This window comes from Anabrus simplex, chromosome 6, assembly GCF_040414725.1.
Source record: "Anabrus simplex isolate iqAnaSimp1 chromosome 6, ASM4041472v1, whole genome shotgun sequence".
Lineage (NCBI taxonomy): Eukaryota > Metazoa > Arthropoda > Insecta > Orthoptera > Tettigoniidae > Anabrus > Anabrus simplex.
Window position 1 is genome coordinate 63,091,397 of NC_090270.1, and position 15,603 is coordinate 63,106,999.

At 37.0% G+C, this 15,603-nt stretch overlaps 1 protein-coding gene across 5 annotated transcripts in view; it reads left to right on the forward strand.

The window, feature by feature from the left end:
• AsnS (asparagine synthetase) overlaps positions 1-15,603 on the forward strand; it is a 91,742-nt gene that overhangs the window by 65,857 nt on the left and 10,282 nt on the right. For 4 of the 5 annotated variants that reach the window (XM_067149756.2, XM_067149759.2, XM_067149760.2 and 1 more), the window contains exons 7-11: positions 1,777-1,954; positions 3,145-3,352; positions 8,196-8,369; positions 14,122-14,265; positions 14,543-15,038. In XM_067149756.2, coding sequence (XP_067005857.1) covers positions 1,777-1,954; positions 3,145-3,352; positions 8,196-8,369; positions 14,122-14,265; positions 14,543-14,663 — 825 coding nt within the window. In that variant the 3' untranslated portion in view covers positions 14,664-15,038. Of the gene's footprint in view, positions 1-1,776; positions 1,955-3,144; positions 3,353-8,195; positions 8,370-14,121; positions 14,266-14,542; positions 15,039-15,603 lie in introns of those variants that run through there. The other variant, XR_010860536.2, reaches the window with a different exon arrangement.

A 15,603-nucleotide genomic window follows, 5' to 3' on the forward strand; every position in this document is an offset into this window, starting at 1 on the left:
ACAATTCCGAATGGTGTAAACAAACATTGGGAGAACATGTTTTCGCAAAAAGTGCACTGACAGCAGCTGTTAACTCCTTAGAAATAAAGGCTGAAGTAAATGATTGCTTAATTTTAATACTATGTACTGAAATAAAATAAGAATTGAGATACTTACCCTTCTCAAGATACAGTGGTGTGCATAACTAATTTCAGAGGTTTGGTTTTGTACTTTTGTGTCTGGTTAAATTTCAGAAAGACTGTTCCCATGTAAATTTATAGTGAAAAGGAAGGTTATCATTAGTCTATAGGGAGCTTGAAATATATTTTCAATAATATGTGCATGGTAAACCTAGGTTAGGTGATGCCATTTAAAGTAAGAAAATGGAAACGTTTGCCTCTGGAGTGATACTATTCCTATTTTATGAATGAAACTGAATTTATGAATGTTCAGACTATTGGAATTAGAAAATACCATGCTAATGAGTAAGGCGCTGTTTGGGAAACATCTACAAAAATGTTTAAACAAACCAATTGTTGTTTCATACCAGTTTTAATGTGTTTTTATGTGAGTGTGGTATCTTTATCCAACTTTAATGGAAATTCATATATAATCTTATAAGAACAACCTTAAATCGAAGTGGTTTTGCATTTGCTGTCAAAATACTTCTTGTCAGAAGGAAGAGGTAACCATGGGCTCACCATTATCAGGAATAATAGCAAACATATTTCTAAGTAACATTGAAAACAATTTCTTAACCAACTAAGAGACGTAGAGGAAGACCAGGTTTTAAGAGGTGTGCAACTAAAAGAAGCTGCAGAGCTGGTTACAAATATAGGATCTTGGAAACACTTACTTAATTCACAAACGCTTGCAGACTGAATGCTAAAAGGTGTAACAGTGTATAATGAAGATATATTATGCATGAGATAATGATCCATCATCTAGCAACCACATTTCCTTGTGTATGTGCCTTCAGCAATTATTCAATTAGGTTCTGCAAATAGGATAGGTCTAACAATCTGATGATAGTGCAAAGGAACAAATTTGCTAGGCTGTACCCAAGCATGTATGCATGCATTAATTATGTATTTATTTTCAAAGAACAATCTGATCCAGAACTAGTTATGATGCAATACAAGTCTCTGTTTAGATAGCAGGGGCAATTTGAGACAAGAGTAATCTTCAGCACAAACAGTACAAAGTTGTAACTACAGTACAGTGTGTAGGGTAGATATCTTCTTATTTTATTGCTGTCACTGTGTAAATAATTTATGATCATACAATTTATGTTAATACAGGCAAAGATTTCTGAAAAAGATATGCTTTCTACAGAAACCTCTATTTAAGGTAAACCCCCATTTAAGGTTAAAAAATCAGGTCCCTGGAAAAATGCTAAATAGGCGTTCTACTGTATATTGTTTATAGTTTTGTGTATGGTATCATTGACTACAATCTGAAATGAAGTAGCAAATCATCATTCGGTTTGAAAAATCAAAAATCTTACTAGGAAGAAAATGTTGCTGAATGACAGACTAATTCATTTGTAAATGGAATTAAAATATTTGGAAAATTAGGAGTAGGATTATAATTCAGAAAATTGTAGACAGTATACAGAGCTGTAAGTATGACCGTCTAACCATTCTGATAGTTCCCATCTGGGATCATTTAATTGGTACCAGGAAAAAATTGTTCTAGTATGTGGTGTTCTAAAGGATGAAGCCAGTAAAGAATTCTGATACTGTCCATAGCTTAGAATTTTCAGTAGTTCATTGAAATATTTTTCGCATTTTTCAGTCTTTTGCAATTGGTATGGGCGAGAGCCCAGATATCCTTGCTGCCCGACAAGTTGCCAAACATATTGGCACAGAGCATCATGAGGTCTCCTTCACTCCAGATGATGTCAAAGAAGTCTTGGACAAGGTTATATATCACCTTGAAACGCCAGATATCACCACTATCCGTGCATCTGTTGGTATGTTGGTAGTTAATATAAATGGTTTCTCATGACCAGGAAATACATTGATTTTAAGGCAAACACAGAGTAACAGCTAACTCGCACTAAGGGAAAGGAAACCATACGGAATCTGTTGAACTGTAAATTGTAAAATTTGAGAGTAACATTAAGAGATATTGAAATTTTACATGTCAGATTTTACAAAATTTGTGCAAATTATAGCATAGTTATCCCTTCAAAGTCAGGAAGAAATTGTTGCACATTCAGTTTTTCACTCGTTGGAATATTAATCCTTTCTGCTGTCCCACAATGCTAGATATTTCTTTAGATCACATATCAAGTCTTCTGTATTGACTTATGGATCAATTAACTTTATTAGGTTTTTTATCACCTTATCCTTTTTGTTTCTTTTGTAATTTTCCTGCCTGTTGTCATCAGTTTTCATTACCTCCTCCAACTCGCTGTTGAAACATGCACACAATTCATTTTCACAACTGATTGAGGTTTTGTTTTGATGTGATATGAGCCATCTAGACTTCGTGTGCATTGAAACTGATTGCACAGTGTAATAGGTTACATTTGAAACAATGCCAAAGCTCAGATGCAGCCCAGCATGCAGTTTCCTGGCCCAAAACTGTCCATATCTAATTGCCGGCCATGCAACTGCAGTTGCCTCATGTAATAGCTTTCTTTTAAACGGATGTTTCTGAGCATTTTCATAAACTAGTTGCACACAATAAGTTTCCCTGTCTAATAGTGTCCTAAGACAAGGGTTTTCACATACATTGTCATTTCAATTTGGTGAATAGCCTTCTTGTTAGATGAATTATGTTGTGTGCTCAGTGGTACTTAATTCATTGAAGAATTTTGCAGATTTTTTTGAAAAAATGAAAGTAGAATGTAAAACTTTGATATTAAGTAATGTAAATATTTTAAATGAAAAAATGCAAATGGGTTCTTGAAAAACATTTCTGCTGATAATGTGATTTCTTAAATATCTCTATGAATGGGATTTTACATTTCATGGAACAGTGATATCGAGGGTTTTAAAAAGTAAAATCAATTGATCTGCCTACATTATTACTAAGCATTTTTAACCAGTGTATTTCAGCATAATGTTTGGACGTATTATATTTATCCTTTTCCTATTAAATTTATATTCTTTACTTATTTATTCTGAAACAATTGAAACATTTTCTTTCACATAGGAATGTATCTGTTATCAAAATACATACTGGAGAAAACAGACACTACTGTAATCTTCAGTGGTGAAGGAGCTGATGAACTAGCTCAAGGATACATCTACTTCCGAAATGCCCCATCAAGTGAAGCAGCTCACAAAGAGAGTTTGCGATTACTGAAAGATATCTACCTGTTTGATGGTTTGAGGGCAGATAGAACAACTGCAGCTCACAGGTAAGATTTTATGACATCTCTCGTGTGGAATTTGTAACTGTTGCTGTCTGCTACAGTTAACACATTCGCTGCGTATTTGTAAAGGAACCAACCTGAGCAAAATATTTGTGTGAAACTCTTTAAAAGTTGTAATAATTAGAGTTTTGAACGTTATTAGGACGAGTTGCATCGAACCCTTGGACTTATCCCACGCCTGGTGCATGAACCGCATGGTGGTTGAAATCGGTCATTAAGCGGATTACTTGCCAGGCGCGTGGGTAGATTACTGTATGTTATTTACTGCGGATAGCAAACAAATGCATGAAGTATGATTACAAACATAATATTCATATTTACACTTCGCTATTATACAGTTTTATGTCTCAATCTTTATAATTGCAAAACTGCCAACTGCTGAGGTGTTATTTCTTTTGTCAAAGCACGCCATTTATTTGGTGGACCTCATGATGTTGAAAAAACTGCATTGTTGACCATCTGAACAAAATACAGTAAAACCTCGTTGAGACGTGTCTGCAGGGGACAACAAAAATGACTGTGTTAAGCGAGAAAATGTACTATTGAATATATGAATAAAAGCTATCCAACAGGGATATGGAAACACTAGATATGATTTCTTCCGACATTGAGCTTTTTTTTTTTTGCTAGTGGCTTTACGTCGCACCGACACAGATAGGTCTTATGGCGACAATGGGACAGGAAAGGCCGAGGAATGGGAAGGAAGCGGCCCGTGGCCTTAATTAAAGTACAGCCCCAGCATTTGCCTGATGTGAAAATGGGAAACCAGGGCTGCCGACAGTGGGATACGAACCCTGAGAGCATTTTACATCGTGTATCAGTGGGTGCAGTGAAACTATAGGCTATCTACCATTTCTAAACATGGGGAAAGTATTAAAAGGTGTGAAAAACACGAGAGAACCAAAATGAAAACATTTTCTGCTGGGGCTTATAAAATAACAAGTACTGGTACACTGAAATGTGTGAAGAACACCAAACAACAAATATGGAAACGTACGCAGGGGGGCCAATAAAAATTATTGCAGATCACACTCTTCCTAAAACAATTGTTAGTAGAAGCCTTTTATTTAGGAGCAGTGGGTTATTAAACATTATTTTCTGGTCACTCTCTTAGACAATGAATTGGTTACATTCAACCATGTGGGACCAGGAGGAACCAGGAAGAACCAGGAAGAATAGCTTTGGCTACCATTTTGAAAAACTTTGACCAGCTTGAATAATTGAGTCGAAACTCGAAGGTGTGAGTTCAATATTCGCGACCTCTGCGTACTTAAAGATACAGATGCCAGTCCACTTTCTGACAGATTTTAATTTTGTCTCAATTAGTAAGGAATTTCATGACTTTTTCCATATCCATGACTAGGCTATCACAAGACAAATATGCACCATGCTAGTCAATTTCACATGATTATGTTTCTAATCCAGATATAGACTACCGTATCATGCGACAAAACTTCACTGTACCACTCAACACAAAATCAATTTCTGACTTCTGAATGGAATGTGAAATACAAGCACAAATAGGCTCACTTTTCCTGTAATCACGCAGCTGTGGCGACGGCTCTTACCCGAGTTGGAAATCATGTTTCTTTCACAAGGGATGACGAGTAACATTTTCAGGGCTAGGAAAAATGTGATCATAGTCGTAGTAAGCAGTAATAGCAAAAATTCATGATGTGTGATAGGTACGTTTATATGTTCCTAATCCAGATAAAGGCTACCCTATCACGCGACAAATATTTGCTACACTTCACTGTACCACTCGACACAAAATAAATTTCTAACTTCTGAATGGAATGCGAAATACAAGCACAAATATACTCACTGTGTTATTCAGCAATTTTGCTGCTAACTGGCAAGCAAAACTGAACATTCCTGAGGCTAACGGCTTGCTCACTGAACGTGCAACTTATCCTGTGAAGTTCCGAAGTTTAAGGCCTTTTTCCGTAATCACGCAACTGTGGCGACTGATCTTACCTGAGTTGGAAAATACGTTTCTTTCACAAGAGATGACAAATTACATTTTCAGGACCAGGAAGAATGTGATCGTACTAAGCGGTAATAGCAAAAATTCGTGATGCGATACGTGAGGTATTTTTATATAGATTTAATATGGTGAGAATTGGGATTTCGAATTTATGATGTTCTAAGCGGGGAAACGTGTTAATGAGGAACGCACTAACGAGGTTTCACTGTATAAATAAAATAACATAAGGATCATGACTTAGTCAAAAACAATTATTAAAAGTTCTTTCCTGTTATTCATAAATATGATGGAAGAATAAATGACAATTACAAGTTCAGTCCTTTCATTGAACTTATCGCAGTAGTGGAATTTATTTCAAAAGCAGAATCACTTGTAATTCTCTTGAAGTAATAATAAACAGAAAATACAGTGTCTTACCTCGCGTTGAGTTGTCTTGCTGCTCAAAGATCCCAAAAAGAATGACGACATATGATGGAAACTGTGGAGAGGAAATATGTGGAAAATGGAATACGCACATGCAAATCTGGTTACGGATGAACCTCCTGGTAGATTGGACTTACACGATGTGTGAGATGACAAGGAGAATCTTTCTTAATATGCGGGAAACGATTAATTCAAATTTCCTAGCACCCGCCCCATGACGCGCTAGGCACGTGCTCTGCACATGCTTATAAACCAGCGTCACACACCCAGCGCATGATCCGTACTGAATCTGTTAAGTCTTGCATGCCTGTTTATATTGTGGAATCATTTTACTTTTAACTTCGGGAAGTTAGTATAGTATATACTGTAGATCCGTCAATTCTATTCTCTATGAGATATTTATCTTTATTTATGATTATATATCCAAGCAACAGTAATATAAACAAGAGTTAACTAGGATATCATTATATGCTATAATTTGGCTTTGTGTTAATGGAGGCTGGAAAAGTGACCAAGCAAGGATTAAGGGGAAAAATTGTTTTCCTATAAAATATCTATATCTAATTGTAGCTAATACAGTAGACTGTCATGAGAAAAGATTTTTGTAGCAATACAATATATCGTCGTTTTGCCTTGAAATACCGTTGTGTGACAATGTTGAGGGGAGAAATGCTGACCTGCAGCACAACGAAAATTTGTTGATTTAGTTCGTGCAGTACTGAACCGTAGATGACTGAACCTTTCTGGTCAGAGTTCTAAGCTGAAATATTATCACATAGTGGTTTTTCTAGCCACAATGACGATATATATATATATATATATATAATGTCCGAGGACGTTTGGCTTGCCAGTTCTCCTGGTACACTCCATGGGGGTGAGCTACATGTACCTCTGTGTGAGAGTGTTGGTTTTGTGTATAGTAGGTGTAATTGTATGGGCTAGCAATGGGAAAGAAGCAGCCATGGCCTTGAGAAAGATACCATCCTGGCATTTACCTGGAGTTGAAATAGGAAACTACAGAAAACCATTTTAAGGATAGCCGAGTGGGGATTCAAACCCACCTGTCTCACGAGTAAGAGCTAGCAACCATAACTGGCCATGCTGCATCGCACTGATGTAACTTGTTCGTTATAATTTTGGTGAAAGATTGATATAATTTATGAATCACATTTAGCAGTAATTTGTCTTGCAAAATATTCTGGTTAATTTTGTAGGTATTATATACCAAAGGACATACACATTGAGTTAAAAGGATGAAATTGTTTGTGATTCATAAATCTTTCATTGAAATATATTGTTTTGAAGTAAATAGGTTCATAGCCTACTTCCAGTAATAAAATTAATCGGGTTAAAGTTTGTCTGGTGTTCAGATTGAATGGTCCTGAATTCATTCACTACGTTCCATGCTCGTGTGATGTGGAAATATGTTTTCCCCAAGTATATTGGTGGTTTGTGGCCTCTGGAGAGACCTGGTGCAGGTCTTTTGAGTTTACGCCCATGTGTGACCTGCGCATCTGTGAGGATGGGGCCCTGCCTTTGATGAAATCTATTTTGATGACAGCACAAACACCCAGTCTCCGAACCAGTGGAAATAACCAATGAAGGTTAAAATCCATGATCTGGTCGGGAATCAAACCTCGGACCCTTTGGAGCATAGGCCAGCGTACTAACCAGTTAGCCATGAAGTTGGACAGTATATTTTTATAATTAATGGGAATGAATGAAAGACAGTACTTTGATGACTTGTGCTATGCTTTCATGCTATAATTGTAACTAACTAGTAAAACTGCTGTTTATGTTGTCTCATAGAAATATAATCTCCCCACATGGAACATATTGAGTGTGGACCAGCTAATTTCACGCAGATTTTTTTTTGCTCTTGGGGCAGTTAAGTGTACACCCACTTTCCTTACTGTGAAGATTATGTTGTAAAATCTAAAGTGTGACTGCTGATTTGGTCCTAAGAGTGTCTTGAATCTGCTGGAAGGTGCAATTCATTTCTGCTTCCAGCTTATTGAGGACTGTGAATAGATCTGGAGCAGCCAGAAAGAAAATGTAAGGATCTTTGAGGACTGGGGAGTAATAAGCTTAGAACAAATAGATTGATGAGAAGAGAGTTTGTTTGTAAACATAGCAGTGTGTAAATAATTGGAGTTTTTTCTTGCCCATTTCTTTCTTTCATATTTCATTTTGTCATATCTTTTTGTTGGTCCTTTTGCTGGCAGTAGCTTACAATTATATTTTTACTTTGAGTGTTCCTGTGATCCTTCCTAGCTTCTTATCTTCCATAATTTTTATTCATTGTTTTTAATTTGATCTGTCCATATCTGATAAGCCACTGCTTGTCTGTTGTATGCATCTGTTCAACTGATTTGTCATTGCCTCGGCAGTATAGAATGCTCTTCCATTATCTTTCAGTTTGGAACTGCGAGTCCCTTTCCTAGATTTGCAGTTTACCAGCTATTACCTTGGCTTAGATCCTAAATCAAGACAACCACAAAATGGTATTGAGAAACATCTGTTAAGGTCGGCTTTTGATGGAACAGATCTTCTGCCTTCATCCATCTTGTGGAGGCATAAAGAAGCTTTCAGGTAAGATATATTATTTCAGTCCAGGTTTATGAAGTCTTTCATTTCTCATAAGATAATACAGTATTAGCCCTCTTTTACACTTTTATAAAGGACCCAATGAATACTGGTGTAAATGAGCGGGGAGGGGTGGTGGTGTATAAATCATGGGAAACAACTTATATATGTAAACATGCTCAGGGAAAGGAGGGAAATGTTCAACAAATGCATTATTAATAATAAATAGACTTATCTTAATCATATTACTTACCTCAAACAAAGGTCCAGTGTTATTTAACTGTTGATACCGCACTGTCTTTGTAATTCTGCTCATCCACTGATCAGGAGAAGGGTACCAGTAGGTAGTTAAAATATTCTGTAATATATTCTTTTAATCCGGTTATCTTTCGTAGGAAAGCTATAGAATCATCTATACTGGGTGAGTTGTCAGTGCGGTTAGGGGTGCGCAGTTGTGAGCTTGCATCTGGGAGATAGTGGGTTTGAACTCCACTGTCGGCAGCACTGAAGATGGTTTTCCGTGGTTTCCCCCATTTTCACACCAGGCAAATGCTGGGGCTGCACCTTAATTAAGGTTACGGCCGCTTCCTGGGCCTTTCCTATCTGTGTCGGCGCAACGTAAAACAAATTGATTGAAAAAAAAAAAAGGAAAAATTATCTACGATGCAGTACATTTTATTTCTGTGGCCGGAACATTTTAATTACTGCTATTGTACCTATTTACAACATTAACACACATTTATTCCATATGGTAAACTACATAATCACTGCTTCGTACCAAAATAGTCCAGAATCGATATCTGTTTACATTTCTCATCTCTAATGTCCTCCATTTGTGTTTCAAGTTCATAAGGGTTATGAAATTTATTCCCCCCCCTCTACAGATGTCTATGTAAAATCTCCGCTGCTGCACTTGCCTTGGAAAGTCTTCAGTTGTGCAGTTGAAGTCAACACTGTATTTGGGTTAAGCCCAGTTTTACAGCCAATTTCCTTTCCTGGTATCAATCCTATGTGGAAGAATGTACAGTAGAAGTCTGCAATAGCGAGTACGGCATATAACGAGAACTCCGTTATAGCGACAATATATTTCTGTCCCTTCAAAATTCCTATATTAAACTGTGTGTCGTCCTTCGGTTACAGCGAGAGACCTATCACTGATGCATCCGTTATTAGAGCAATTAAGCGCGCGTGATTTCTCCGGTCCCGATATTTATGCACCCCAGCGATTATATTGCATGCGATCGATTACCTTCGGTATCGTTTCCTCCCTATGTCCACTAGTGAGTTTTCTCGTCGACATTCGAAGGCGATGTTGGGGTCGATTAGTAATACCCGTCGACTGCTGTTCCGTAAGGACAATTCGAAATGAAAGAGGACAATTTCGTAATAAATGCGTAAATAACGTGTCCGATAACAGTTGTTAACTTGTTAAAAGTAAAGGCTGACTAAATGACCACTTAATTTTAAGGCTAAATACTGCAATTTAGTAAGAATGGGATACATCTCGAGATAAGGTAGAGTGCATAATTGATTTCAGAGGTTAGTTTATATTTTCTCGCGTCTGGATAAATTACGGAAAAGCTATTATGAACATGTATAGCGAGAAGGTTATCATTTCTCTACTGGCGCTTGAAGTGTGCTTTCACCATACATATACTACGGATAAGTTAGGATAGGTGACGCTGTTTGAATAAGAAAACTGAAACGTTCGCTACAAAATGCAATCGATCATCTTCGGTGCGGTATAATTTTCTCACTATGTGCATTTGCGACCTCTCTCGTCGACATTCGAAGGCGATGTTGGAGTCGATTAGTAATACCCGTCGACTGCTATTCTCTAAAAATATTCGAAATGAAAGAGGATAACACGTTTTCGTAATAAATGTGTAAATAACGTGGCCGATAGCATTTGTTAACTCGTTAAAAATAAAGACTGAGGTAAACGATCCCTTAATTTTAATGTTCCGTACGGAAATTAAGTATGTGATACACCTCAAGATATGGCAGAGTACGTCACTGATTTCAGAGGATAGTTCATATCTTCTCGCGTCTAATTAAATTTCGTAAAGGGTATTTACATGTAAATTTTTAGCGAGGAGGTTATCATTTCTCTACATGCGTTTCAAATATGTTTTCATGATACATATACGGTTAGGTTAGGTGACGCTGTTTGAAGAAAACTGAAGTGTTTGCCACAGAAACCTCTGGAGTGATACCGTATTTCTCCGATCCCAAGACGACGTTTTTTTTCTCAGAATTGCATGCGAAAACTCCAGGGTTGCCTTGCATTCGCGGCCTAACAGTAAGATGTACAATATTATAGGTTAGGATCCACCTTTCAATACTCCGTAATAAGATGGTAAAAAGTAGTTACAACCTGTTTAATGGGACCGGTTTCAACACATTTTAAGTGTCATCATCAGCCAATTTGCGAAGATCTTAAAACAACTAGCACATTGAATACAGGCAAAAAATTAACATTGTATCATAACGTAGCAATTCAGTAAATGTTCAAAACACAATAATCACAGTCAAGAGAGTAAACAGAACATCACTATCTTGCGCCGAAAACAAATATAGCTGAAGTTCATAAGCAGGTCAAATATTCGCTTATGTAAAGTAACAGTAAGTTAATGGATACCACTGGCAACTACCGCGGTAACTACGCTGCTTCTTTTCACCCCCCGCACACCCACGCACACACGAAACTCGACAAACGACCGCCTCTTTCTTATATATCGCTAGCCGCGAACAGTGCCTGTTTGTAACGTCACTGGATCTCGGGAAATAGTGAATAGAGAATGACGTTCTGTTAGCCTCTACAAAAACGTTTCTCAAATCTGCAGAATGGCATCAAAACATGCGAGCCTTCGAATTCTTAGACAGGCCGGTTACTCAGTGGCAGAGTTATAACACGTCTATTGTACTTGACGCTTAGTAAAATTAAGTTTTATAGACAGCAGGAATATTTTCTTGATGGAGAGTCGTATTGTAAAGATAACGTGGAAAAGGTATTGCCGGCAAATTTTCAATGGGTTCTTGTCGATATTATGATGCCAATTTTAAGTTAATGGTTATTAAACACTCGGAAATTTAAAGTAATTGTGCCGCCGCAAGAAAATACAGCATAGGCCTAACTAAAGCCAATATTTGGCGTTAGCGTGAAGACAATGAGCTAAAAAAATGCGTACTGTACAAAAAAATGCATTCAGCGGTCCGCAACAAGGATGCTTTAAAGAAGTCGAAGATGAAATTGTGAGGTATGTGCACGAAAATCGCAAGGGCGGAATGGCCATATCGTGGCGCAATAAACTCATTCGTTGACTTTCATCGTCCGCGATTAGGCCTATACATCACTAGGCGGCAAGCGAGACGTGCGTGTAGCGGTAGCTGGTTATATCTGTCGCTGAGTAAAAGTAACAGTTTTATGGACAGCAAGAATAATTTCCTGATGGATCGTCGTATTGTAGAGCCGCATGGAATATGTATTGCCGGCAAATTTACCAACGGGTTCTCTTCAGTATTATTATGCCAACTATAATTTAATGGTCGTTAAACCCGCAGAAATAAAGAATAATTTTGCAGCCGCAAAAAAAATTACGGCATGACGAAAGCCAATGTTCGGCATCTAAAAATAGTCTGAAATGCATAGGCCTACTGTAGAACAAAGGCATTCATATGATTTTACAAAATACTTTTTGAGCCTGATTTAAATTTTTTGAAGGAAAAAATGGGGTTCGTCTTGGGTTCGGAGAAATACGGTACTATATTTTTTCAGAATGAAATTAAACATATACTTTCACGTAGTATCGAATTTCGAAAAATAACAAGTAAGCCGTTAGTTGGATATCATCTACGGAAACGCAACTTTTGAACAAACTGATTGCCGTTTCATACTGAATTTTAATGTGTATGGGTTTTTCCGACTTTTATACAAAAATCGCATATAATGACAATCCACTATAGCGAGTGAATTTTTCGCTGTTATGAATTCTCGCTATAACGGACTTCTACTATTGCGGGTGTTTCTGTGGTGATTTGTAGAATGATGTGTTGGTATATAAATTAATGTGTGTTTTAAGACAAATCCAAAGACCCAGACACCCTTGAGCAAGAGAAATGAACTAGATGAGGTTGAAATCCCCTGACCTGGTCAGGAGTTGAACCCAGGGCCTTCTGTACCAAAAGCCACTACACTGACCATTCAGCCAAAGAGCTGGACATTGCACTATCTTCTACTGTTAATACAAAATTACATGGATCTTTTCAAAGACAAACAACTACTAATTATAAATACAGTGAAACCTTGTTAGTGCGTTCCTCATTAACATGTTTTCACACTTAGCATGTCGGAAATCCAATATCCCCATTCTCATCATAGTAAATCTATATTAAAAATACCTCACTTATCATGTCATAAATTTTTGTTATTACCGCTTAGTGTGATCACATTTTTCCCAGACCTGAAATTGTTACTGTATTTGTCACCTCTTCTGAAAGAAACATGATTTCCAACTCGGATAAGAGCCATCATCACAGTTGCGCGATTATGGGAAAAGGCCTTTCTGAACTTCAAAGGATAATTTGCTCTTTCGGGGAGCAAGCTGAGCCTCAGGAATGTTCAGTTTTGCATGCCAGTTAGCAGCGAGATTGCGGAATAGCAGAATGAGCCTGTTTGTGCTTGTAATTCGCATTGCATTCAGAAGGTAGAAATGTATTTTGTAATGAGTGGTACACTGAAGTGTAGCAAATATTTGTCACGTGATATGGTAGCCCATGTCTGGATTAGGAACATAATTGAGTGAAATTGACCAGCGTGGTGCATAATTGTCTTGTACTAGCCTAGTTATGGATACGGAAAATGTTGTAAAATTCCTTAATAATGAAGACAAAATTAAAATCTGTCAGAAAGTGGACTGGCATAAGTGCGCAGAGGTCGCGAATATTGAAATTCGCTTCTTCAAGTTTCGACTTGATCACTCAAGTTGGTCAAAGATTTGTTTGACTAAAAGTGGCGGCCAAAGTCACTCCTCGCAGATGCACATGTCGAGTGTAACCTCCAATTCATCATCTAAGAGTGTGACCAGTAAATAATGTTTAATAACCCACTGCTTCGAAATAAAATGCTTCTAGTAACATTTGTTATAGAAAGAGCGTGATCTGCAATATTACTTCGATAGTTTTGTTGGTCCCTGTGCACATGTTTTTTTACTTGTTGTCTGATGTTTTTCACACCTTTCAGTGTACCGGTACTTGTTATTTTATAATCCCCAGCAGAAAAGGAAAAAATCGTATTTAGGTTTCCATATCCTTGTTGGATAGTTCATATTCTTATATTCATTAGTACGTTTTCTCGCTTAACACTTTCTTTTTCCTTGTCCCCTGTAGAAACAGCTTAATGAGGTTTCACTGTATTGAAATGTATCATGCCAGGGTGCTCATTTGATAAAATTAAGTCGAATAAGTATATGTGATTTAAAATCGTATGAAATAGTGCTGTATAATAACTTGCTCCTCACTGCATTTTATGTCAGATTAAAGCGTGTTGTACACTATCAAATTTTTCTTTCATAAGAAAAGTTGTCAAATCTTGTCAAAGATTGTTCAGTATTGCTGAAGGTTTGACAAGATTTGGAAAGATTTGGCAAGGTTTGATAGCATTTTGTTTTTACATGGAAGAAAGGCAAACAGCAGGAACTAGGAACTAATATTTCTAAACCTTCTAGTTCTGTATTACAAATTTGACTTCTCATTCCAGTGATGGTGTTACTTCAGTCAAGAAACCTTTGTATGGTATAATACAAGATATGATTGAATCAAAAGTTTCAGATTCTTGTTTAGAAAAGGCTGCTTCGAAGTATCCACATTGCACGCCTAAAACGAAGGAGTCTTTATATTATCGGTGAGTGTCTTAAATAGGAAACAGTTACATAATGTGATCACTTTTCTTTGATTCCCCATTGGTAAAGAATACTTAGATAATAGCAACAAGTTAAAATATTTCCCATTTAATCTTTTGTAAGTGTCTTTTAGGTTAATAAAGTCAAACCTGTGAGAGAACTTTGTGAAAATTCTAGCATCTTGTGTTCTTGAGTTTTAAAAGTCAACTGTAAAACATGTCATGACATTTATTTTGGTGTCTTATTTTCAAGCACTGTTATTGAGCATTTTGCTTCTAGGGATGTTTTTGAAAAGACGTTTCCGAAACAAAGCCACTTCATGCCGTATTACTGGATGCCTCGCTGGGTGGAAGTTGATGATCCATCTGCTCGTTTTATTAGTCACTATGCTGCTAAGTGATTATTTTTACTGCAAGAATGCTTCTTTGGAATCCTGCTGACATATATGTGATAGTTCCTTCAATATTTGAATCCGTATAACAGGACAAAAGTAAAAGAATCATAGAGGGATATTGTTCATGAATTAGTTACTGTTGACAACATTAATTGTAAATAGAATATATTGATACACCATGTGATGAAGGTATAGTACTTTTGTTTTTATTTTATTTATGAAAAAGAAAACGGTTCAGATGTGCCTGTTAAAACATTTTTATGATCTCCTTACTTTCAATGAGAAACAGTTCAAAGTATAATCTATCAAATTTTCATTTTTGTCTCAAACAGGAAAATCTTTCTTAACCAGCAGCAGTAAAGCCAGAATACTGAAATTGAATACGAGATTTGGGGTGATAATCAATCAATCAATCAATCAATACTGATCTGCATTTAGGGCAGTCGCCCAGGTGGCAGATTCCCTATCTGTTGCTTTCCTAGCCTTTTCCGAAATGATTTCAAAGAAATTGGAAATTTATTGAACATCTCCCTTGGTAAGTTTTTCCAATCCCTAACTCCCCTTCCTATAAATGAATATTTGCCCCAGTTTGTCCTCTTGAATTCCAACTTTATCTTCATATTGTGATCTTTCCTACTTTTATAGACGCCATTCAAACTTATTCGTCTACTAATGTCATTCCACGCCATCTCTCCGCTGACAGCTCGGAACATACCACTTAGTCGAGCAGCTCTTCTTCTTTCTCTCAATTCTTCCCAACCCAAACATTGCAACATTTTTGTAACACTACTCTTTTGTCGGAAATCACCCAGAACAAATCGAGCTGCTTTTCTTTGGATTTTTTCCAGTTCTTGAATCAGGTAATCCTGGTGAGGGTCCCATACACTGGAACCATACTCTAGTTGGGGTCTTACCAGAGACTTATATGCACTCTCCTTTACATCCT